Below are 24,426 nucleotides of genomic sequence, written 5' to 3'. Positions count from 1 at the left end.
AAGGGGGATCCTGAGACCCACATACTGTGGAGCTGATGGTGGGGGAAAAAACGAAATTCAGTCTTTTCAAAATAGTATATTAATAAGTCCTGATGGTTAATGGGTTAAGCATAAACTTTTGACCAGTATTCTGTGAACAAGTAACATGCCTTTAACTGATTTTCTTTCTTGTCTGTTCAATGGTATGCATCCCCTGCAAAGAGAGGTGCTGAGTATTTGGGAAAACAAAATTCCTAAAAAGGTAACAGAGAAGAACGAGGCAAGTAACATCATACTATTATGAAGAAAACTATCAAAGCCTAGTATTTAGAATGCCACTGTGGAGGACAAGTGTGCTGGGAAACCATGTGGATTACCAGTCTTAGTTGTTGAGGGATAGAAAACACTTTCACTGTAGAGACTTTCCTTTTGACATTTGTTTTTGAAATTTACTCAAGAAAATGTATGGAATTTCTATTCTCATCTGGAAAATGTATTTTTTGTTTACACTGACTCCTAGAAACTGTTCCTTGTTCCTCATGTGTCATCATAATGAAATTGCAAAATGAAAGATGAATTTGTCACAGTAGATTTGCTTCAAACACAGATTGGCTACATTTTGATCTCACCCAATCAGAACACCTCTCCTGTTTTGTTTTGTTTTCCCTTGCAGGCATTTAAAAAAAGCCAGATTCTTACTCTACATGGACTTCTATTGTAATCCCCATTTATAAACACTAATGCAGATCTTGGATTCATATTATTAAAATCTCCATATACTTCATATACTTAAAATCTCCCTAAACACTTTGAAACAATGATCACTGTTTTTCAACAGTTTAAGGCTGTCAGCATGCTTTGGGGTGGGGACAGATATGATCCTGAAAACAAGATTATGTCACTAAAGTTCAAGGAATGGTCAAGAACATGTCTACACATGGCTTTCTGGGCCAGGTTTCTCCAAACACAACTGTATTTTGCCACTCAGACCTATTTTAGTGGATGAAAACTGCTAAGTTGTGCCTTTCTGAAAAAGCAGCATGCATGAGATCAGAAGTGAAAGAGAGGACTGTGTAATTTTTCCTTGCCTTCAACAATTCTGTTTTGATCTGAAAAACACAATGGCCACAAAGAAGCCTGCCGCGTAAGTAAGGATAACAACTAAGGCTGGTTAAGAAGTCTTCTGATAAAAAAGAAGAAAAAACATTTTCTATATTATTACATGATAATATCATCCCTCTTTCAACAGCTTTTATAAAGAGCTTGTCAGTAAATGAGCTTATGAGGGAGGTCAGAATGGAACAAAGAAAGATCTATACTGTTGGCATCTGTGGACTGTGCCTATTTTTTATCTGCCCCTGAGAGAACATCTCCCTTTCACCTGACCCAGCAAGCATTTATTTAAGAACAGAACATATATCTATTAAGTCTAAAATGAAAAGAAACAAATATATGCAAAATTCTTCTTTAGAAATTAATTTTAAAATCCATAATTTGTTCAATTAGTCCTGCTGCTTTCTTGACTGGCGATAAAAAGGGGCCATAAGCCACTTTAACATTCAGTTTCTGTGGATGCATTTTCTTGCCTAGCTTTCTGTTCTTCTGTTGCACTGCCAAATGCTACCACCAAATTAGTTACGCTGCTGGCATGTCCTGGTCTATTTAATTTGTCCTTTACAGACTTGGCTTTCCGAGAACGGCTGTGCAAACTCTTTGACCGTACTGATGGGAACTCAGAAGTCCTTTCTGGCTTTACTGATAGTAAATTCTCTTTCTCAGCCTTGACCGTGACAGGCATAGAGGTGCAGGAGGCACTCATACCTGCTTCACCAACATCACTGTCATCATCTGTGTCCATCTGTAACTCTTTCTGCTCTGCCTGCCTTTCTGCTTCAGAGATAAAACCAGGGTATTCTGGAGGACGTTCTTGAGAAAGCTGCTGCTCAACTTCGTATTTCCACTCTGTGGCCCATTGTTCAATTGTAGGAGGGCACACCTGATCCATGACGGTACTATACTCTGTGGTCCAGTTGTTAACTCCTCCAACCAGCTTCCCACCCTGTGCAAATATAAAGCTCCTTGACTTCATCATAGTGGTTTGACAAGCACTGAATGTTTCAGGAGGAAAATAGCGCATTGCTTTAGATCTGTCCAAGGGATAAGAGATGGTTGCTTCTAACTTGGTATGTTCTACTTTTAACTGTGTGTTCTGAAAATCTGATCTTGGTACTGACTGTTTGTTCGTAACAGCATCCATCTGGTTTATACTTCGAGGAACCATTCCATCACTCTTGAAAATCCCCTGCTTTTCATCCCCAAACCCACCTGAACCAGAATGGGGTCTGGAAACATTCTGTGCAATTTCTAATGTAGATTTACTGTAATCTGCTGTGGTGACTGCATTAGCACTAGAGGTACAATGGAGACTGGTGTGGTGTTCTGGAACCAACATCCTTGAGTCTGCTCCATCTTCTTTTGTACCAATAGAATGGGCTTTTTTACGCAATCTGATGGCTGGTGACATAGGAGTGGTACTGTCATCATATGTTAACTCATCACCACTGACATGGTATCTGTACATGCTGTAGCCATCAGAGCTGTTAACGCTGCCTTGCCTTAGGAGATATGCAGCATCACACTCAGATGAAGCCCGTGAACGTGCATATGTCAGCTCAGATTTGTCAATACCTGCCAGCTTCTCAAGAGCATTCACCATCCGACCAGATAGTTCTTCCAGTTGAGAGAGTCGAAGGTCGACTGTTTGAAGAGAAGCTTTCATAAAATGTTCTCTTTCATTCACTTCTTCTAGCCTCATAGACATATTTTCAACTCTGTTGGGTATAAAAGAGGAAGTATAGAACAGAAGTTGTGGAATGGTACAGTAATCCTTTACAGGCACACAGCTACTGATTTCTTCGTAAGGCAGAATTTTGTGCTATGTATCATGCATCATTCTTTTTTCCTATGTGTAGCATCAAAAGCATGTGCATGTTCTTGTTATCTATGCTTTCCATACACCATATTAGAGGGCTATTTGAACTTTGCCCTTGTTTACATGCCAGGAGAGTACAGGAGTTGCAGCCCTTAGGGACAGCCTACTATTAACATTTCTGAGTGTGCCACACACTTCACATTCAGTTGTCCTCTTTCACTGTGAAGCATCACTTAATTATATGAAAAATACTTTCTAATGACATGCTCACAGGATGACTTAAAATAGCATCAAGGCATGTTGTAGAACAGGTTTTGTAGCTGCATGAGAGAGAACACATGCTGGTGTGTACGGGATTACTTTAGCTCTTGAAATACCTTTCAATTATGTGTCATCTAAAGGGAGTGGAATTATTGTCTAGTTCAATTAAAGTAATACTTTTTACTATTTTCTTTTATCATTTCTATCATAATGGAAATGATGGTACCAGAAGTATGCATACACAAGTAATGCATTAGAATGTGACTCCGAGATCATACACTAGTAAATCAACTGTGGAAATTAAATTAACATTCTTTTGCTCTCATACACAAAAGATGACAAAGCATCTGGAGCAAGAAGCCATGAGAAATAAGCAAATCTGCTTTGTGGCCATAGACCATAGTGAATCAGTGAGGCTTACCAGCCCTGCTTTATTCTCTGCCACAATACCTAGGATTTTGACAAATTGCCATGGGTAAATAGTGTGATAGAAACTACTCGAATACACGTAGCAGATTTCATTTACTTCTCTATTCTTCAACTTCACATATAATAATGCAAGATGTTCAGGGCTTCCCTTCAAGAGAAAGATGTTTATCCGTTAAAGGATTATATGGCTCACAGAGCTACTTCATAAGAAATGTTAAAAGGAAGATACATATATATATATAGAGAGAGAGAGAGATGGAGTAGTTCATCATCAAAATACCGTGAGGTAGATTAAGGTGAAAGAGTGTTTAAACTGTGTATCATTTTAATTACAGTGAGAATTTTTCATCATTTAAAGGAAGCGACAAAAGACCGCATCCTTTGACTGACTTAGAACTGCTAACAGAGTAGGCAGAGCCTTTGGGAACAGTGCTGCCAAGTGACCTGGTGAAAAAGTGCTGCTGCCGTTATCACTGTGTGCTTACACAGCAATATGCAAACATTACCTAGTCCTCAGAATGGCTTAATGATTTACATGTGAATACTCCCTGTCTTTTAAAAGGGGAAGTTCATTCTGAAAAGCTAAATGCCTTGTTCAATGCTTCCAAGAGAATCTGTGGCAGAGATTAAAATTCAGCAGTTGTGAGTGCTGGACCCTACTGCAAACCACAGGTCCAAGGGAAGAGTCCTCAGTGCTTTTGTCATTAAGCTCCAACATGTTTCTCACGGTTGGATGAGCTGTTGGAAGCTCATCAAGTAGTAATTTGCTCAAACGGATAAAAAGCATAACTGTGATCTTCAGATGGGTGAGAGGGAAAAAATTCACCACGAACAAAAATGTTCTTATACCAAAGCTACCCAAACCAGGAGCCTTAGTAACACACCAGTAGGAACAAAAAAAAGCTTGCTCTTGTGAGAGATGCACCTGCACAGATGTGTACTCAGGATTCAGACCAGCTTCTGAATCAGTGGTGGTTTTCTTCAAGATCTAAATATTTTGTACTTTAACTCAACTTTGGTTATAATGAAGACACAAAAAAAGCAAATATTGTCCCAGATAAGTGGTGCAGGTTTTTTTCCTTATAATAGGTACCTTTCAGAGGTAACTCTGATGCGTTCATCGTTAGATGATTGCTGCTCATCCTCTTTTTCCTGGAAGTATTCTTCTACACACTGCTCTTCAAACTCATACAGTTTTTTTAGCTCTTCATCATTCAGAAATAACTCTGCAAAACAGAAGAACAAAATATGAGTTTCCTTTTTCTGAACTTCCGGCAGTCAATTTAAATCCAATACAGCAGATTCTACTCCTGCACTAAATGGACAGATGATTTTGTAAATAGGGAATGAGCGCTTAGCCAAAGATGGCCACAAACCTGAAGACAATGTAATGCGTTATGACCCTCCACTGGGGGCTATATTTTCTCAATGACCTTTGCACTTTTTAACAGCAGTGCTACGCATTGAACAAACGGACTAGATTTTACTGGATAAAGTAAAATTTTTTACTGGATTTTACTGGATAAAGATGAGGGCAATCTCTGCCAGTTTGACTGTTCCTTCATTCAAATGTTGTTCTTAAAAGGATGCCAGTTATAGGCAACAGATAATCTGATATAACAGATTGTTTCCCAGATATTCTTTGGAAAAAACCTTCAAAAATTTATAATAATGTAAGGAAAATCCAAGGGAAATATATTTTTTTGAATTTGTCTCTTTGTATGTGGAGGCAGTGTTGCACTTACTTTTTTCCCTTTTTTTCAACTCAGAAGCATATTGTGCAGAAATGTAATTACTTAGAAAATGTTTCCTGTGAAATGTAGAAATACAGGGATAATTGTGAGCATCTGGTTATTTCAATGAGGCATATAATGAAAATAATAATCAACAATTACAGAGTATGTTAGGAGAAGAATCGTCACAGTTCCCCTGTGAAATGACAGATAAATCTCTAACATGAAGAAATGAAAGTGGGGATACTCTTAGACACAGATTGCTCACAATTACAGAGCTGACACTACAGATGACATTTGAAACTGCGAACCCTTCTTCTCAATTTCCTACTTGCCCTTCCCAACATAGGGACTTCACTAGAACTTGGTAAAATTGGATTAAGTAGATGCCATCTCACTGTTTTAAGAAAGCATGTTAAAGAAAGTCTTCATCAGCAGCACAGCATTGCATATTCTCAGGAGCCCAAGGAGCTCAAGAGCTGTTCACTTGACATAAATTTTGTCCCACACTGTCTTCTGCAAATGCACTTGACTGTCAGCATGAACAAAATACTTCAGCATTGGAAAAGCTACTGCTTTCTGCTAATATGGTGCAAAGAGCTCAATTTAGAGATGATTTCTTGCATACTTAGTCCCCTGTCACGCTCATCCTGGTCTCCTTCACCCTTCTTGCAGCGACAACAGATTCGCTTGATGATTATGTAGATGTGGCTAAAGATAATCATTGGCGGTGGGAGGACAGGTCTGTCATGGAATGTCATGATCAGCTGGTACCGCTGGAACTTCCAGACTTGGTTGGATATTGATTTTACCTCAAAGAAGGTATTGCTGAAAGGGAACATAGGTACAGTTTCTATTAGGCCCCTGAGTTTACTTATCATTGAGCAGGTACTATGTTGAAAAGAGTAACAGCTAAATAACAACATGAGGCCGCATGACTTGCTTGGTTCAGCTCTTTGTTGATGCTGCTGAACTTGCTGAACTCATGATTTCACCACTCTTTTTGAGGGTAGCAAAGCAGAAGGTGCCCTGCATCCCTTATGTGCCACCCAGAACAGTCCTCCTCTTAAAGACTATTTGCTCCTACTGTATAAAGTCTTTTAGTCGTTAGTAAAAAGAAACTTGCACAATTTATGAATCACATAATTGGTATTTTGGGGCTTGTTTATAAAGTATTTCTTTTAACACATGCCAGTATTTGATATTACACAAAGTATTAAATCCATGAAACGTATTTTGTATGCTAAACCCAGAAGCTTGACATAGTTTGCCTTTAATATGCTAATCAGCTTGACCTACATAGAAGACTTCCAAGTTTTCACAAAATGTCCTAAATTCAAACTTTATCCACTCAAACTTCTGACTTGAAAACATGGTGCATATTCTTGTAAAGGAATTTGTTCTTGGAAGCCATGGCCTCATAACTTCTACACCAAAATCATGTGTGTTATAAAGATGTTTCATTTTGTAATTCAGTGGATATGAAGGAATAGAAGTGATAGTATTCAGTCCAGAGATAACAACAGTCAAGGTTATGAAATACCAGCTAAGAGAAAGCAGACTTGATGTTCTGTCTTAGATAAAGCTTTTCAAGCTATTTTAAAGTATGTTCAGACAGCTCACTCCACTTCTATGATGATGATGATATTGGCACTTCTTTTTATATTTTCTGTCCACTTCTTTTCTAACTTTCTGTACTTTAGAATATCTACGTTTACAAAACCAGTTAAAACATCTCTTTGAAACCAGAGAATTTTTGAGTACACATAGGTTTTAGTTTCTTTTGGCTAAGTATACATGAAATTATTTACCAATGATAAATGACAATCTGTCTTCATTCTGTACCTCCTGCATAGCAGGAATTCTCCAGCTAGATCTCACCCCATTGCAACCATGCTGGGATGGCAGGAGTTAACAGCATGACCTACTTCCCAAACTGCTGATTCCTTGGTCTCTTCTGCCCATAACAGCTACCACTGTAAGATTCTTCCCTTTCCCCCTAGTGATGTGCCTGGCATTTGAGCACTTTAAAATTCATGACCTTTTAAGCTATGTACATCAAATGAAAGACAGGTTTGTGAGCTGTAGATTTCTGGGTACACGATGAACTATTTTTGTGGTTGTGACACCAGCTACCTATGCCAACAAGTCCTCCAACACTACACGTTTATGGGCATCAAAAATGGATGACCTGCTTTTCTCAGGTGGTGTGTTCGGAAAGTCTTACTAGCAAGTAGGTATTTCAAATTTTTTTTTTTTTAATCCCTAGGTCATGGCAGGAAAAGCATGCAACACAACTGTGGATAGAAAGAACAAGCAGCAGAAATGTATTTAGTTTACTCCAGAGAAGCCTAAATATAGATTCGTGGAGTAACGTTAAGAATGTGCATAGTGCACATTGCTTGGACTGGCCACAGATCTTGGCAACATGTAGCCATCCTTTCTCTTGGTTCAAGGCAATATAGACTCCTTTTCTGGGTCATATAAGAGCTCTGCAAGGCCCCAATTTCTTTTTCTAAATGAAAGCAAAACAAGAAGAAAAAAGAAAAACAAGCCAGATGATGTAGTGATAGTGGAAATGCCTCCTGCTTTTCACATGCAGATTTTCATTCTGCAGTTCTATCACCAAATCATGTTTGCTAGTGGTTACACTGGCTTCCATCATGTATGTAGCAGGTTTCATGGATTCTGTTTTTCATCTTTCCAGAGCAATCTTGAGGCTTGTCACTATCCACTAAATGGTAACTGGAGGTAGCCAGATTCTCTCATATGCATTACTGCAATTGCTGGCAAATTAAAAGCGACCTTTCCTCCACCCTTTCCCAGTGTATACACTATTTCAAGTATTGGCCAGTCACACCGAGACAGTAATTAGATTACGAGTGCAAATGCAAACCCGTGCAAAATCAGTTCATGGGCTCTCACAGAAACTTATCTCAGCAATAAGAACGTAGAGATAGTGCATGATCATTTACATACTTGAAGACAGCAATCAGCAGGTTTACCAACAGGATATTTGCTACCAAGAGGTAACAGGCCATAATAGCAGGAGTGAGCCAGGCCCCTGGTATACATGGAGGGAGGCGTTTACCATCATCATCATAAAGATTGTCCCCACAAGGAGCTGAAAAAAAAAGGAAAAGTATTTTTCACAAATTGCCCAATACTTAAAAACACTATTCACATTTATTTAATGATGACACATGCATAAAATTTGCCAAGCTAAACAAATTTTGTCAGTTTATTTCCAGTAGCAAGTATGTATAATTTCTACTTCAAATTCTGCTTCTACCTACAGCATACAAAAGTAATTTCCCATAATAGTGCACAGAGAGGCAGCTCCAAGTTTACTGTACAGTGCGGCTTTCTCTTCAAATTCATATGATTTTCTTTCTCTCACAGTAATAGTCTAGGACAAGATCTTAATGTGCATATGTACATATTAATAGTGGTATTAAAAAAAAAATCTCCAACCAAACTCGTGTGCATAACCTTGCCAAAGATATGAAAGGACTTACTCAGTGGTCCCAGACTGCTGAGCATAAATTAAACATTTATCAGGGCCCTGAGCGTACTAAAGAGGCCTTAATGGTCCTGACCAGCTTCACCTGGGGGGTCTACACCTACACCCCCTATGCATACCTATCCCTGCCTGAGCTATGTCAGGTGTGCAGGTCTCAGCCCTGCCTCCTGCACGGACCTGTGTTTGGGCCCTTCTGTCTCTGGCCCTGTCTCCTTTGCCCCTGACTGGACTCGACTCCCTACATGGACCCTAGACTATTATTTGTCCTGTCTGGGGCTGTTAAGGTTACCGGCAGGTGGCCCTGCCGCCACTGTCAGGCCAATTTCTGCTTCCCTGATTTTTCAGAATAAATCTGTATTTTAAATAAAATTTTAAACCAAAGAGATGAAATTATAAAATGAAAATTATATAGTAACTGCAAAATAGACTGGTGAGAATGAGACAAAAATTGAAAATATTGATCAAACATAAAATAATTGCCTGAAGTAATCCTAAGAATGCATAGTCTGTATTGCAGCAAGAGCCGTCTTGGAGTTGGGTAAACGCAGCAAGTTTGTTCTGTCTTTAAGTGCAGTGGCAGCGTATCTGATTTCAAATATAAGGCTAACTTTTGGAACCATTTAGTAGCAGGTAAAGTGTTTATCAACCACAGGTTCTTTAGCTGAAATCTTAGTATTTACTAAGTCTGGCAATGAGCTCATTACAGGTTTAGTTTATGTGAATAGACAAACCAGTTTTTTTAAGCATTTTGCAAAAAAACTAATGCTTCAACCTCATCTGAAAAATACATCAAATTATTTGAAAACAGACTAATCTTATTTACTGTGGACTGAAAGAGATATTTAGACTATGATTAATAAAGTATATTTTACTTGCTTTTCAAACGTCAGACCTACATTTTTGCTTTTTATCATAAGAAGGGTGTAACAGGAAAGTCAAGCAAATCATAATGTTATTCACATGGACCAATTAAGGTACTGCCAAAGAAACACTAACATTGTATCTAGGTAATCAAAGGGAATTAGTTATATCATGACACTCATGCATCAGAATTACCAAAAGGATTATTTTACTGTCGATGTACTAGAAACATATCATAGCAACCACATAAGCTCAATTAAAACTTCTGATCTGCGATCTGTATTAAAATATTTTTCCTCTGCTTCTTTTCAAATGAAACTACAACAGTAGAAAAACAACAGTCACACCTGAATATTGGATGAGCCCTATAATTAAAATGTCAGTATCTAGTGAAGAAAAAGATTAATGAACATATTCAGCTAAATGAGATAATCAGCCCTCCACAGAGACTTACGATTAATTTCCATGGCATAGACTGAACAGCATTCCAAAGGAACGAAATAGAAAAGGAGGCAGGGAGAGAAAGAAAGAAAACAATAAAATAATATAGGGAAAAAAAAACCAAAAGAGATGATTGAAAACACAGTTTTGCCGCCAGGAAAAGTAACTCAAATGTCAGAACAGTAGAGACATATGCTTAGAAACTACGTCTTTGTTAAAAATGCATTGCATTCTGCAATCTCCTTTTCATGTTGTTTTTCCCAAATGTTACATATGGCAGTGAATTCATGATATTAATAATAAATCACAAAATGCTTCTGGCAGATGATCATTTAAATATACATGATATTTCAGGCAAGTAAACAAAACTGGCAGTCACCACAAACACAAAACAACTCAAATTTATCACACAAAATCATTCTTTTAGGTATTAAGGAAACATTTCCTCTTTTTTTTTTCTTAAGAACCACCCTGGCTTTGTGCCTGCCAGCTGTTTCTATCAAATAGCTATGTTTTCATTAACAGTCATGATATTGATGTTATTACAGTGTACAATATCATTAAAGCCCTTTTTGACTACCAGTATGGATACTTGCTTGCCAGCCCCTAAATGGTGATTGTAAGAAAAATCACACTATTGAAAGAAACTCAGCCAGGCTTCTCTATTGTTTAAGAATACATTGCTGTTGAGTACTAGATGCCACTAACTTCTTGGTGATGGACATCTTCTAAATGGAGTGAACCAGACAAGAACATCCTGGGTTGCATTAGGAAATGTGTTGCCAGCAAGTTAAGGGAGGTAATTATTCACCTCTGCTCAGCTCTGGTGAAACCACATCTGGACTTAACCTGTCTAGTTCTGGGATCCCCTACAGAAATCAGACATGACATACTGGAAAGACCCCAGTAAAGGGCCACAAAGATTATTAAGATGATTGGAGCATCTGACAAATGAGGCAAAGCTGAGAAAGCTGGGATAATTTAGCTTGGAGAAGTGAAGGGTCAGGGGAGATCTTACCAATGTTATAAATACCTGATGGTGGGTGGGAGTAAAGAAGACAGAAACAGACTCTTCTCAGTGGTATCCAGTGACAGGACAAGAGGCAGTGGGCAAAGACAGAAATACGGGAAATTCCATTTAAACCAGGTTGTCCAGAGAGGTTGCTGAGTCTTCATCCTTCAAGATATTAAAAACCTGACTGGACAGTCCCTGAGCAACCTGCTCTAATTTACCCTGCTTTGAGCAGGGAAGTTTGACTAGATGATCCTAAAAGTGCCTTCAAACCTCAGCAATTCTGTGATTTGTGATCTTCATCTTTAGGTGACATCCTATCCTCAGTAAAGCTATTGACAAAAGTCCAACTACCTTCTTTCAGATGGAAAATTTTATGCAATACTTTTTCCATAAATTGTTTACACTTGTGAGCATTGGCAAAACTACTCATAAGTAAGCACTTGACACAGAGTCATGTTAGACTGTCCATAGCAATCACTCCCCAGTGACTTCTGAGGTTGCTTTTGTGCTGTGTTTACAGAGAACTAAGGAAAGATCAGAGTGAATTTCTTACTGAAAGTAAAAAAGATCTTCAGAAGTCAGTCCATAGACTTCTAGACATAAGAAACGTACAGAATAGTTGTAATGCAGTCTAGTTACATCATAGAACTCCTTGCATAGCCACTTCTATTTCAATATTAAACCACCAACAAAACCACACATGTCCAAGTTAGCTTATGTTTAAGCTCCTGACACAGCAAAGTTTCTGACCTGGGAAGGTTAGTGGAGCAAGTAGCTGGACTGAACTTGTATAACTGGAAAGCCCGAACTTTTTTTCCCCAAAATCTTTCACACTGCTGAAGTAAGATTTCTAATTCAAAGGATGCTGAGTATATAACCAAGAGACGACTGGAAGTATGACAGAAGTCTGGGATGCCACTTATATTAAAGAGATCAGTATTGTTGGTAAGGTGTGAGTTTTGATTTATAAAGAAATCAAACTGTCTACATTGGCAAACATTCTTTGTTCAAAGTGAATTAGGATTTGAATGCACATTATGAGCCACAAAGCTAAGGGATATCCTGTTACAGCCTATTCCTCCCCATGGGAGAATTAACCCACTTGAGAGATCCTGAGCTTATCCTGGCTAACACGTGCACTGAAACTGCAATTATCAGACAATAAATGACTGGCTTGACCTTTTATTTGTCAAGAGTAATTAACTATCATAAGTTACACTAACGAGACAAGCATTCGTAAGGAAAACGAAGATGACACAATCTTTGCAACAGTGCACACTGTTCAGAAACAGACTAATGACAGATTTTATTCCTTTCTAAGTAATTAAGGTTCACTTTAATGGCATTTGGTGTAAAGACTTCTCATGATGATGGATCTTTATGGTTTTTGACTGAACTTAGACCTCACAGTTTCTTCAGCCTTCCACTTTACTGCTTGCCAACATATGCAGATGGTTGAAATAACGCATACACTATGCTGAAATAACAGCTTGTATTATTTCAGATAAAGTGCAAACTATGTGACACACACTAGAGGAGGCCAGCTGCACATTTGCCCGTCTGTACAAATTTCAAGTATCAACACAAAACTAGCAGTAACATGACAGTTTTCATCTCCTCTAAAATACTGACAGTTATTTTTTTAAACTGTGCAGCTTTTAGATAAGAAAGGCTATTTCCACACCCAAAGCTAATCAGGCAGAGTTTTCCTTTTTTATTTTATTTTTCCACAGGTGTAGAAAAGAAGAATGAGTGGTTTATGAAATGGAAACATTTCTGGAAGTAGATAGATGTATCAATAGGAGTAAAAACGTATTAGCTCATTGCCTGTGCTGTGAGTTGGAGATGAAAGGATATGTATATTTTCATCTCCTGTGCAAGGTATTTTTTTTTCTCCCGTTGGAATTGACTATTAGTAAAACATTGTTTCAAAAGAACATTTCAGAATGAACTCTGTTGATCCCTGCAAATAAACAGAACACTTAATACTGTTATACTCTTGGATAGGAGAGTATTCCAGACTATAACACTCTCACTGTTAACTGAATTTGCATATAAACTGAGAGACAGGACATGCAGGTGGGGAACAGAAAATTGTTCAGTCTCTGGAGTCTGTCACAAGAAAACAACAACAACAAAATAATCATAAGGACAAAACACTACTTCCAAATTAAAAACAAACATTAATTTGGATCTGATCATCCGCCTCAGAAACAGGAAACAGACTCTTACTATGAATTCTACTCTTACGGTCTATCTGGTCTGCGAACACCTCTCCATAGATCATCCAGTAGGGCATATAGAAGATGTTGCGAGCTAGTCTCCAAGAAGGCTCCTCATCTGGGTGCAGGATAGCTTGGCGGGCTACTCCAAAACTCATCAGAACCACAAGCATGATGACCACAAAGTAGAGCATGTCAATCATCTGCACAGAGAGACCATACAGAGGCTCTTATCATCATCAGGTAGTACAGCAGCACCAGAATGTCTGTTTGCCAGCATGCATTAAAGTAAACAAGAAAGTATCAAGAGAACAAACACATTCCCCTGGATAATGTTATTTGTCTTACTCTTTGACTTTAACCCCTGCTCATGAATGAAGCATACATAAAAATGCAGTAAAACCAGCTATTTAAAGGAGTACTAGATATATATTTAAAAAGACTTCAAATGCTAAAATCTTTGCTATCCCTATTCTCTTTTGCATCAAGTGCACTATGCTGTGCTCTCAGCACAGACCTCTTCTGTGGTTACAAAGAGGTGATATAATCATTGCTGTGCCATCTCCTGTCCACAACTGATGGTTTTGTGGAAGATCCCAGTGTATCAGCAATCTGTTATCGCTATGGCTTTGGGAGGCAGAAGGCAGGCAAAGTAAATAAGTTTCCACAGGCTGGTCCAGGGGAAAAAAAAAAAAAAAAAAGAGGAAAAAAAAAGATTCCCTCTCAAATCAAGCAATTATTAGCAAGAGTATTGCATCTCTCGTGTATGTGAAATTCACATGGCAACTTTTTCACAGCCTTTATTCAGTCCTATTCAGATGGAAAACCTCTTTTTAAAATCAGAACTGAATTTAGCTTCCCATGAAGTTCTGAAATACATAATTTACACCAATTTAGACACTAACCATCTTTCCAATCATCATGACGTAAGGTCCCAGGTATTTGTTCACACCAAAGATATCTAGTACTCTAATGTACCAGAAAATGATATCTACACAGTAAATCACTCTTCCATAACCCATGTAAGGCTGGTTCTGTAGGCGAAGAATTGCTCCTATCATAAATACTGAAATAGCCACCAGGTCAGTAATATTCCAGTATTCCTGAAGCCAAACTTTCACTTTTTGGCTCAGCTTGCCAGGCTCTGACATAAGAATCTGGAAAAAAAAAAAATAGAAATCATTAGGAAAAACTCCAAGTTACATTTTTGAAGTAATAGTCATGAAAAAAGACCAATCTTGTCACGTTCTGTAGGTGTCTGAGACCCCCTCCCCTGCCAGCAAAATTTGTCTCAAGCAGCAATATTTTTAGTCACTAGCAGGCAAAACTTCCTTTTCATAGAAACATAGAACGGTTTGTGTTGGAAGGGACTTATAAAGATCATCTAGTCCAACCCCTCTGCCATGGGCAGAGACACCTTTCACTAGACCAGGTTGCTCAAAGCCCTGTTAACCTGACCTTGTACACTTCAAGGGAGGGGGCATCCACAACTTCTCGGGGCAACCTGTTCCCAGTGTCTCACCATTCTCATCATAAAAGATGTCTTCCTTATGTCCAATCTAAACCTACCTTCTTTCAGTTTAAAATGGTTGCCCCTTGTCCTGTCACTACAGGCCCCCTTTACATATAGAAAGGCCGCAGTAAGGTCTCCCCAGAGCCTTCTCTTCTCCAGGCTGAACAACCTCAACTCTCTCAGCTTTTCTTCATAGCAGAGCGGTTCCAGCCCTCTGATCATTTTCATGGCTCTCCTCTGGACCCCCTTTTCATCTTTGTTTCTGTCTTGGCTTTATTAAGCTTTTTTTTGTTGTAGGTTTTAATCAATAATATTTAAACCAGGAGATCTGGCTTACTGACCTGGCATCCATATTTATCTCCAAATACAGTTAATATGAGATGTGGGAATTGTGAATCAGAGAAGGACAGGCTAAGTGCAAACCACACTGCAGCATATAAATGCAGTAGAAATTTTTATACTATCTTCCTCATACAAAAGTAACGAGATCAGTCAGTACTCCTGGCTAATTCCTCAAAACACCTCTCTGCCTGTAGTTGTTGTCAAGGACTGCATCAATAATAAAAAGACAGCACCTACTGAGATTTCCTTCATGGGTTATGGCCCTGCCCTTCCTTGGAAATACACATAAGAGAATGACAGCATTCATTTCGACTACTGACCTCAGGGCATTTTTGCCTCACCTTTTTAATGTATGGGAATGGGCTATAAATGAAACTCCCCAGTGATCAGCATTTTGGGACTATGTGAATATGAGAATCTTTTCTCTCATGTATGGCTTCTCAACCCTCTGCACAAGTCCATACCATTATCACCTCTAACAGTGAGCTTTACTTTAAGGATTATGAGATGTTGGTATGACAGACTTTACCTCTCTTACTTTCTCTAAAGCCAATGTCACAATGTAGGAGATGACAATCCATTCCTGGACTGATGGCCACCGTTCCATCCGCACCAAGATGATATAATTAAATAGCATCAAGTAACCAAGGTATGATATCTGAAAAAAAAAAAAAAACAAAATCCTTTATGGACTTTAGGTGATGGATCCCAGGATCCTTCCACCATTTGGCAGCATTCAATTACTTGAGATGACTTCCACATACTAAAAAAAAAAAAAAAAAAAAAGAAAAAATCAGTCTCCATGCTGGTGTCTCTGTGCCTCACAGCAGTCTTTGGTGACCTGCCACACTAAAAACTTCACAGGTCTTGGAAGTCTGGAGTTAGGAAACTAAAACAGATCCAATGGCTTTGCAGAAAAAAACCTGGAAACACAGCAGTAATAAACCAAAAGATTTTCCACAGAAAAAATGGAGTTTTCTAAAGAATGAGATATTCAATGTGAAATGTTTACTCACCATCTCAAAACAGATCTAAAGCAGAATAGGGAAGCAAAGCTGTGAGCAGCACCTGCCTGGAGGGGTAGGGGAAATAAAGAGCCACAGGCCACTTGCTTTTCTCCACCCTGTAATAATGTGGTTGAGACTGCCTAGGCAGAACATATTCTTAACGTGAAGCCAGAGGCGTACGGACTTCACATATCAGTCCCTACAACACCTCTTCCTGTACTTGTTACTTAAACCCATCTGAAACCCATTCAGTAAGAGAACAGAAGGCTGCATCACCACGTCAGAGAAGAAACACCAAACAGAAGGCAGTAAAATCCTCTTCGCTGAGGGGCGTGCATAATGCATGAAAGCGAAGCCCACCCTAACTGTGACGTTCATATGAACATGTATGAACACATATATTCAGACTATGTGTGAAAGATTCAGGTGTTGAAGACTCTTACTTGCACAAGAAAAAACATTTTCTTCTCTGAAGGAATCAGGCCTACTGCAATGCCCTCCCTATAGCTGCCACGTACACTGGCAGAGGCCATGGGCCTCTAGCAGCTGTGGAACATATGATCCAGGCAGCTGAATTATCTCATTTGTTGAAAGAAGCAAAACAACAATTTCAAAGCACTCTAAATCAGGCCCTTTGTGCCTAGGGCTTTTTTAATCTACTAAAATGTAATTTCTTTACACTGTTGAATACTTCTATTTGAATTAAATAGGAATTTTGTTTTTAAATTATTAATACAGGCAGCAGAAAGGGATCAATATAGTGTTTGTGATTACAATGTGCTAAAACTAAAAATCTACATAATATTATGACATACTAGGTATCAGAAGTCCTAGCTCTGAATAAAAAAAAAAAAACAAAACAGTATCCTTTTTTCAGGGCACACACAATATTTATGAGCAGTAGCATTAATACCTTTTCTGTTTTATTACAACACAGTTTAGCACCAGATAATTCTTGATGCGCTAAAGAGAAAGTCAGATGCTTGTCAACACAGATCTTTAAGTTTAGATTGGTTTTAATTATTTAAATAAGAGAAAAGTAGCTATTAAGTCTTAGCAGACTGGGATCTGTGCTTCCATCTAGGTTGCACTCCTCTGAGCCTAACTGTCAACAGAGCAAATGGCAAGCACTGATACTATGGCATTACTTCTTGGGTCCTAAGTATATCTCAATGCAGAACAGGAGCCAGAGCTTTTACAAAGCAAGAGAATCCAGCCTAGTTTGGATTGATTGATTGGATTGTGGAGCTTGTGCTGAGTTTGGCGTATGATTAGCCAGATAGGGGGGCCTCCTTCAAAGTGTGTAGGAGCTTTAGAGTCTGACAGCATAAGCTTCAGTTATTCATTCTGTTTCATTTGTCTATGCATTTTTCTCTGAATAAAGGGAGTGCTTTACTCATCAGATTCCATGAAAGTCACTACTACTTATTATTTATTACTCGGTTATTATTTTCACATTGGAATCCTTTAAGTTTCACAGGTGTGAGAAAAACGATCACTATCAGTTTAGTCATCATGACTTACTGTGTAGAACCAAAATTTGACAATAGGCGCATTATAGAATTCATAGATCTTTGTTCCAATTGGAAGGCTCTTTTGTTTTTTATTTCCATTCTCTTCATCTCCTTTTCGGGAGCCTGTATCCACATTTGCATCCTGGAAGACCAAAGTTGTCAGTTTTTCATCAATATACAACAGTAAAATAGTAGCTTTCCCCCAACTACAGCCCCAGCCAACTGTTAACTACACGATGCTTCCTCTGAGCAACAGACCTCTTTTTAAAAATACAAAAATACAGGTTTTGTAAATCGGTGCAACTAAACAGGTAATTTACATGCCCTGAGAATCCAGTCTATACACTCCCAAAACTCTTCACTGATTTTTATCCCACAGAGGCAGTTGATATTTTAACCTGAGTGACCTATAGCATAATCAGAGAAGATAGAAAACTGAGCACTCTTGAGATATTAGAACTTCTAATAATCTCCATTACTGACCACATTTTCCTCCTCCTTTTCTCTGCCTTCTTCATTTTCTCTTGATGTCTGGTAAGAATAATCATCGTAACTCCGAAACTCTAGGAAAAGGATGGTGGGAGGGAAAAGAATCCCCATTATAACCTGTACAACAAAAAAAGAATCCAACTCAGATCACAGTATTTGTTTACATTAATAGATTTCATAACAAGGTAAATCCCATAAATAATATTTTCTTTTGTATAGTATTCAAGATACTCTGCTATCCTCAAACCTACAAAAATGAATAAGTAGTACTTATGAAGCATTGGCAATAAGGTCTTGTATGGAAAGATGGCACCCTGGAAGGCTCCCCATCTTCATGAATACACTGCAATTAAGAAATTGTGCTCCAGAATTAGAGTTGTGCAGAGAAATTCCACGGAATGGACACAGTGGTGGTTGGAAGAGGGCTTCACGAGTTTATAGTTGTTTTAGTCACCTACTATAATTAGTTCTAATAGTTAAAAAATTGTGAAAGGTAAAAGAAGCTTTGCAGATAGTGCTGGGAGAGTTCTTATACTATATGAGATTGCTGACATACAGAAACACAAGCAGGAGTTGCCAAACTACAGAAAAGGAGCAAAGAAAAGAATACAAGTAATGAAACTAGAACACTAGCAGGTTGAGTAATCCTTTGGAGAAAAGAAAGGAAATCAGTAAACAGATTTAGAAAGCACCACGATGCAATCCTGAAAGGCAGGACACTTGCTTGAAGATTTTAAACAGGTTTAAGAGGGAGACATGGGAAAGTGGAAATGAATTGAGAATGACAGAGGGAGTGTAATGTGTATGTCAGCAAGCTTGGGAGTATGACCTGGGAAGATAGGCATGGCACTTTGTCAGTAATGAGGGATTTAAGAAATAAGGAGGTGAGACTGAAGGTGGCACCATCACCATGGGCCTCCATACAGGTGACAGCAACTGTGTTATATAACAAAGGAAGGATTATATTCACATGGAAACACACACAAACAAACACTGCTCTGCTTCTTTATCATTGGCTCACTCATGCTTCTCTTTTGTGCCAGCCTTCTCACATTATTCATTTTTTTGTAAATCCAACAATCGGGAAATAGAAAAATCAGTGAGAGAGACAGTATCATCAAATCACAGAATAGGGAAATACAAATCACATCGTTTCATACAATGCAATTGCACAGATTTCACTCTTTTCAACACTGAGTCTTGACTCTGTGTCTTCTGGTACAATATTAAGTAATCTAAGAAGCATGTGTCCACAACTGGTTAATTTTCTCTCTATTCCCATTGCATGGACCCCTAATGGAGATCTTTTTGCTTCTATCCAACTAATTTTTAATCAAAGGTGTATGTTTTCAATGAACAAATCTCATCATTCATTGAAAGCCACGACGTCGCTCTCAGATTCCAACCATGCTAAGCCTTTTATGGATTTACATTTTCCTTTGTCATGGGGTAAAGTTCCTTAGATATCCTCAACTTCAAAACCAATATAAATAGCTTTAAAACAAGTATGTTCCTAAAACATCTATAATTAGTAAGCCAATTTGTTCTATGCATATATTATGTATCACGTAGTGTTACACGCAACAGACTATATGTTTGAAAACAACTGCAGAATAGAAATACCTTAAGGCCTGGGTTTTTCCGCATGCGTAGTCGCCCCATCCACATATCTGTTAAGAGCATCTGGCTGCACGTGTGAGCAATGAAGTCCCTGTGTTTAGCTGCCACAGCCAATTTCAGGCAGGTAGAATTACTCCAGTTTTTCAGTTCATAGGTCAGTAGTTTCATGGCAATCTGCTCATCATGTTTATAGGACTGATCCAAGAGTTCAACAGCCAGCTGGCCAAAATCTCTGGAAAACACAAGATAAGTCCAGTGAAGTCTGATTTAGCAATCAGTGTTTGCTTGCATTTGGGGTTTTAATTCTGTTAACAGGGGGTCATGTTTTTCCACACACATGTACAATGACAAGAACAACTGAATCTCAAGCTTGATTTGGGACAGTCTACAAAAGTTCCAAACAAATTTTTAGTGACCAGAGAGAATTAGCTTAGACTGGTAACATCTTAAGGCCAGTTTAGATATATCATCAGATACCCCTTAATTTATGTGAGTAAATCCTGAAAATAACTTTGCAAAATTAAAGTAGCTAGTTTTACAGAGAGAGAAGCTGAAGAAAAATGCATTGTCAGAAAAAATGCAAGTCTTCTCCTTGCAAGTGTTGCCTTCAGATAATGAGACCACATTTTAGCTTGTGTACTGTTAATAAGTAGGCTCCAAATGGCACCCTGCAAACCTACATTCTAGAAATCAATTGTATTTTACAAAAAGTAAAGCTGCTCAGCAGGTCAGACAACCCCCTATATCAAGTAGACATATACTTTGCTCTGCATCTACAAACTTTGAGTTGTTGTCCAGATCCTGAGAGATGTCATCCACCAGCTCACTCTCAGAAGACTCATGGGCCATAGACTTGTACAGCTTGCAGGCCACAAGTGCCTTGGCCATGGTTTCCTCCCCTCGCTGCCAAAGGAAAAGTGCCATCTTTTGCCGCTTCATCAGCACAGCCCACACCATCAGTTCATGAAAGGGATACTGAAAGCGGCTGACTTCTGGATCATCCACATCAATATCGATCTCTTCCTCCTTTTTCTTCTTCTTCTTCTTCTTCCCTTTGGTGGGAGGCTCATCATCCTGGGAAGAAAAGAAGAAAAAATGTTCCCACCAGTTTTTAACAGCTTACCTGACAATGGCACCATGCACAGAACAAGTATTGAGAGGACATATTAATAGTTAAAGTTCTAATTTGTTTTTGCTGTTTGCTACAATGAATGCCAATAGCGATAAAACTATGAAGAACATGTGACAGAGCATGCACTGGGCTAGCACACACAGCTTAATATTTTATTCAGAGAACCGTTTCTTGCATACTTAATTACAAGTCATCCATCTTGGATAAGTACAGTAGAATCCTACTGTACTGAAGGCATCACTTTACACTGCATTCTAAGTGGATCTCTACCGCATGTGTAATTGCACAAGTTGATTTGCAAAGAATTAATATTTAATGAATTCCACTTCAGTGTCAACGGAGCTTTAACAAACCTGAATTCACTATGAATGGGTTCCACTGTAATTTCTGATTTGATCTGCATCTATTCCTGAAGAACAGCGCTGCCTATCTTACAGGTATCAAAGCAGGTTTCAGACTGACATGCAGGCAGAGAGAGCGGTAACATGCAAGTTCAAGACAAAAAGACAGGCAGATAGCATCCTTAAGAACAGCAAGATACTAAAGGGAGTCTTCACCTTTGAATAAGCAATCTCTTCTTACGTATGCAGTGCAAACGGAAGGTATAAGTATCCCATTTCTTAAAGGGATAGAGAGGATAGGCCATTACTACAGGAACCAACATGGAAGTAACTGAAGGGAAGTACTGACAATGAAGCAGGATCCTGAAGGGAGAAAAGCCATGATTGGGAAAATTAGGGTTTAAATAATGTAGGAAGAACATTGCATATATAGGTGTAGACAGAGCTCATCATCATTGTAGACCTTGATTCCAATCTCAAAGTGGATTGCAAGTAAAAGCAATTACCATTCTACAAAATTAGTTCCTGTTCAAGCAAGCTCAGCATAATGCACTATTTTTTGAGAAAATATGAACTTAAATCCAAATTCAGGGTTCAGCCTCACACTCCAGGTTTCCAAAGATGACTCTTCAGCTCAACAATTAAGTATGCATTTCTCTTCCAGCAGTTTTAAGAACTGGAAGTGGCAACCTCTCTCTCTTCTGGAAAATTCAGGGGTCATTAATTGCATGCACATGAAGAAAGTGTTGAGCATCTCTGAAGCACAGGACATAAAATCTCAAATGGAGGACCAAAAATTAGGTCCTCCCCACACCAGGAAAATCAAACCAAAACAAAACCTGGGTAAGAAAGACAAAGTGCTAAGGAGGCTGAACTTCCTGTTTCAGAGCTGCTAACACTGGAAATGAAAAAAACCCAAACACTTGAAGTCACATCAATTTACTGACCACTTCAGCAAAAGAAATGTTAATTTTTCTTTTCACGTTTTCTTTCTCTTGGAAGAAGGGAGTGGGCTACAGCCACTGTCAAGTGGAGAGAACACTTCAATTTGTGCCACATAAAACATTTCTGACTGAAAGAAACAGGAAAATCAATATGTTCTTTTGGAGAAGCACTAAGCAACCTATGTGTGACCAATGCTGATTAAAAAGGGCCACACCTCTGAGGGGCTGAGCTTTTGGCCTTGAGCCATTAGAAAACAGGAAGCTGATCAGAGAGATTAAACAGAACTTGGACTGTCTCCATAGAGAAGAAAGCTGCTTACTTGCTTGGGGAAATAGAGACTTTTGCGTGTGGGTACAGTTCACATCAAATGTAACACAAGCAACATGTACATGTACATGTGTTTGAATACTATCACAGCAGTACTAACAGCATACTTCATAGAGAAATATACCTAGCCTCTGTGTAAATGCTTTCCTGGTCTATATTAATACTTTTTTTTTTCAGAAACAAAAGCTACTACCTTCAAAACAGAGTGAGTTTTTAGGCATCATCCCAGACTTGATTCTGATCAATTCAAAATTTCTGCAGACACACAAGTAATTGAGGCAGGGGTTGGACCCAAAATTCTGTATCAGCTTCATCATCTACAAAGCATCATGCCATCATGGTAGAAAAGATGTTTTATGGTGGAGGACAGCATCTAACATGTCAGACCACCTTGTTTTTTCACTCCAGTGAAATGTTTTCTCTATGATAAAATGTCATAAGTGCATAAATTGTTACTACATGGTTAAAGGGGATTTGAGCATAAGTAGCACTGCTGGATCACATTCTCTTTTCAATATCATTGATGTTCACATCTGAATGATTAAATCTACAATACGTTCCAACATAGCATGTGTTATTACATAACAGTGCTAAAAACTGCCTGAAGACTACTGAGCAAAGCTTTAAGCAGCTCTCAAGACCCTACCCATAAAAAAATGCCAGAAGTATTTCATAGGCTGTTTGCAAAATGGAAGATCCTGTCTAGTTGAAATTTACTTTAAGCCACAGTTATAGTGAAAAAGCTTAGAGCAAGAGCAGACCTGTACCAAGAAATGCACTGATAAAAACAGTATTTTACAACAAATCCAACTTACCTCCATCCCTAGTAGTTTAAGAGCTTTTGGCTGAATATTAAAAATAGAAAAGAAAATCAGTTAGATGGAAGGGAAAACTGAAAGACCAAACAATACCAAGGAAAAACAGATTTTCATTTACAAATGTACAGTATTTATTATTAAACTTACTACTCTAAATAATTGTACCAATAATGGTACAATTAATTAATCTCTCTCTTAATTGTATTTGCAGGAAGGCAATGGGTTAGAAAATATTTTCCATCCCACACTCAAGCAAAATATTTTGATTCAGATGAAAGAGTCAAATGAATCATTCAATTACACACTGCTTTGAGAATTAAAATCACCACAAGGTCACAAAAGCTTGAAAAAAACAGTGCTTCTAAGCACACACAGGGTAAAGATACCCATGGGAAACAGTAAAAAATGTAGTAGATCTTCAAACCTCTCACAATTTCCCATTAAAAAAACCCCTGTCTTCTATTGTGAAATTTCTGGTTTACATTTTATGTAAAAGGTTTATTTGTTTGTTCCATCAGATAGTACTACACTATATATGTTCTATGTATCAGCTACAGAATACTTGGGCTTTGAGTGGCCTTCTTACCATTTGTGGGGCTAGTTTCCTAGCGTGGGGCTTTCTGTAATTAGGCTAGGAAGCTTCACTTGACCTTCAAAGCTGAACCAAACGAATAAACAAGCTAACGAAGAAAATTATCTGCTTAGAACAAACTTTTTAACAAAGCAAGGGCCATACCTGATATTCTCAGGATTGGTACATGACTAAGAAAAGCTTTACTGAGATTGCAGTGGCTTCTGTAGGATTAGATTTATGCTCAGAGCAGTTCTTTACAGGACTTACTGTTACAGGTTCATAGATCTGTATTCAGACTAAACTCTCTGCCTTACCCAAGTTAAGGCTACTGTTGGTTACAGTTACTTGATCCTGGCTTGGCCAATACAGTTTACAGTTATAAGAGAGCTAAAAGGTCAAGCTACAGCT

The 24,426-nt window shown here is 38.4% G+C and overlaps 1 protein-coding gene across 1 annotated transcript in view; it reads right to left on the bottom strand.

Annotated features, from left to right (window-relative positions):
* Positions 1-1,531: 1,531 nt before the first annotated feature.
* The window catches only part of TRPM1 (transient receptor potential cation channel subfamily M member 1), a 114,336-nt gene continuing 91,441 nt past the window's right edge, over positions 1,532-24,426 (bottom strand). The window contains exons 18-30 of the mRNA XM_068410745.1: positions 23,442-23,471; positions 20,663-20,955; positions 19,885-20,113; positions 18,256-18,378; positions 17,783-17,914; positions 15,781-15,909; positions 14,302-14,553; positions 13,407-13,599; positions 10,173-10,193; positions 8,314-8,458; positions 5,963-6,162; positions 4,695-4,827; positions 1,532-2,810 (exon numbers count right to left, since the gene is read on the bottom strand). Coding sequence (XP_068266846.1) covers positions 1,532-2,810; positions 4,695-4,827; positions 5,963-6,162; positions 8,314-8,458; positions 10,173-10,193; positions 13,407-13,599; positions 14,302-14,553; positions 15,781-15,909; positions 17,783-17,914; positions 18,256-18,378; positions 19,885-20,113; positions 20,663-20,955; positions 23,442-23,471 — 3,159 coding nt within the window. The remainder of the gene's footprint in view (positions 2,811-4,694; positions 4,828-5,962; positions 6,163-8,313; positions 8,459-10,172; positions 10,194-13,406; positions 13,600-14,301; positions 14,554-15,780; positions 15,910-17,782; positions 17,915-18,255; positions 18,379-19,884; positions 20,114-20,662; positions 20,956-23,441; positions 23,472-24,426) is intronic.

The sequence above is a fragment of the Nyctibius grandis genome, chromosome 11 (assembly GCF_013368605.1).
Source record: "Nyctibius grandis isolate bNycGra1 chromosome 11, bNycGra1.pri, whole genome shotgun sequence".
NCBI classification, from domain to species: Eukaryota; Metazoa; Chordata; class Aves; order Nyctibiiformes; family Nyctibiidae; genus Nyctibius; species Nyctibius grandis.
Note: the sequence above shows the minus strand (reverse complement) of the source record. Positions and strands in the feature narration are given on the sequence as shown.